The sequence below is a fragment of the Alligator sinensis genome, unplaced genomic scaffold (genome assembly GCF_000455745.1).
Source record: "Alligator sinensis unplaced genomic scaffold, ASM45574v1 scaffold1660_1, whole genome shotgun sequence".
Lineage (NCBI taxonomy): Eukaryota > Metazoa > Chordata > Crocodylia > Alligatoridae > Alligator > Alligator sinensis.
Genome location: NW_005843061.1, coordinates 254,851 through 256,961, shown reverse-complemented (window position 1 = coordinate 256,961; position 2,111 = coordinate 254,851). Strand labels below are relative to the sequence as shown.

General features: G+C 64.9%; 1 protein-coding gene across 1 annotated transcript in view; it reads right to left on the bottom strand.

Annotated features, from left to right (window-relative positions):
• AGAP3 (ArfGAP with GTPase domain, ankyrin repeat and PH domain 3) overlaps nt 1-2,111 on the bottom strand; it is a 97,058-nt gene that overhangs the window by 40,484 nt on the left and 54,463 nt on the right. Inside the window, exon 9 of the mRNA XM_025193515.1 lies at nt 651-743. Within this exon, the coding sequence (XP_025049300.1) occupies nt 651-743 (93 nt within the window). The remainder of the gene's footprint in view (nt 1-650; nt 744-2,111) is intronic.

Here is a 2,111-nt window from a genome sequence, read left to right as displayed (position 1 = left end):
GGCCCAGCCCACCCCACCCCAGCCCAGGCTCTGGGTCCGGGGCAGGGCAGTCACTGAGGAAGGGGCACGGCAGGTGCATGCAGCTGACCTGTCCTCGCCTGCCGAGACCCCCAGCCCTGTCCTGCAGCCAAGCCCCCCCTCCACCAGCCCAGAGGGGCTGCAGGGCGAGACCCAGCGCAGGGGCAGCTGCTGCCCGTCTCATCCCTCCTGCAAGCAGCAGCCAGAGGAGAGAGCTGGGCCGATGCTTCTGGGGCACGTGGCGACTCCCGGGGCCCGGGCAGAGGAGCACGGGGCCACCCCTGCAGCCGCTGCGCTCCCCAGGATCAGGGCGGCCTCCTCGCCCGGCAGTGGCGGGCGCAGGCTGCACGGCTGCAGCGGCACACTGCTGCCCTCTGCTGGGGAGCGCCCTGCCAGCAGCACAGGGCCACCCCCATGCAGCTGCCCGCACACACGCCAGGACATGCACACACAACGCCAGCAAGCTCACAAGTACATGTGCGCAGGGCAGGCACGCCTGCCCAGCAGAGCTGGCGACAGCGACACTTGCATGGAAACACATGATGGACCCGAGACAGACGCGGCCCCACTCCCACGTCCCTCACTGGCCCCGGTCCCCCCAGTCCCCACCCCAGGGTCCCGCTCCGGCACACCTGCTTGATGGGGATGGCGCGCCCGCTGCCGATGCTGTCCGCCTTGCACTCCAGCACCTTCTTGTCCCGCTCCGGGTCGGCGCCCTTTCGAGACTGGAAGAGAAGAGACACAGGTGCATTAGAGGCTGGGCCGGGGTGGAGGGAACATGCCCCCCCCGCCGCTCCGGTGCCGGCACGCACCCCCGGGCAGGGTCTCCCGGGGCTGGGGGAAGCCGTCGTCTTCCCCCTCCCCTCTAAGGGTGCCACGGTGAGCCGGCCCCCACGCCCCGGCCCAGCCCGTCCGCCCGCCCAGGGCACACAGGACGCGGCGACACAGACAGGATGGCATGGGATGCAGGGCAGCACGGATGGAAGCGGGGGGCTCAGGCAGTGAAAGGAACGGACACCGCTACTAATCCAACAGGTTTATTCCGTGAACACACTTGCACCATACAAAGTAGCACAGGTCACTGGGCGGAGAGACCCACCCCTTACAAAAGAGCATGGACAATAAATACCGATCACACGTCTAGAGAGCCAAGAGCAAAACCGGCCGGTCCCCGGCAGCGGTGAGAGCAAACTCCAATAAATACAATATGAACTATACAGTCTGTCGAGCAGAACTCGGTCAAAGTGCATCAGACAGAGGGAAATACCAAGTCATACACGGCATGGAGCACAATCAATACATTCAGGGTCACAACAATGGCAGGGAGGCGGCGCGGGGCCGGCCCCTCCGGCCTCCCACGCCGCCCCGCGGGGTGCGCCCCATGCGCCCGGGGCACCGAGCCGCTGGCTTTGGGGGCCCAGACTGAACAAGGAGGTGAAAAGAGAGGAGAACTAGAGAGACACAGATGGCTGCTCTGCGCGAGGAGGAGGAGGAGAGGAGGAGCAGGAGTCCATGCAGCGGCAGGAAATGCAGGAGGAAGGAGGGGGCCGGAGTGCGAGCAGCAGGCGCTAAGGCAGCAAAGCGTCCCTCGGCCCCTCCAGCTCCGCTCGCGGCCGTCGCCCGGTCCCGGCGGCTCTGCAGGTCTTTCCATCCCGCGAGGGTCGTCGCCCGGCATCCCCAGAGCGCGGAAAGTGCCTAGGCAGCATCCGGCAGGCCCGGAAATGTCCCAGCTTAAAGTGCAGGCGCAGGCCGTCTCCGCGCTTCCTAGACTTTACATTGGGGGGGGCTTAAAAGGCTCCTGCGTGTCTCCGGGAGGGGGGCCCATGCTGGCTGGAGGGCGGGCGAGCCTTTAATCTTAGATCAATCCCAGTGCCCATCCCTTATCCGGCCCTGGAGAGGCAATGAAAAGTGAGAGAATTTGTACAGAGGTGCCGCGTGTAACCACCTGGATCTTCTAATTTGGAAGGAGTTGGAAAGGCCTTTTTGTTGATGAAAAGTTGGAAACAGTGGCACATATCTGCAAATATCGAAAGAATAAAGAGTTTGGCAAGTTAGACTCAGAACCCGGACACGCGGCTGCGGGCGGGCGGGCG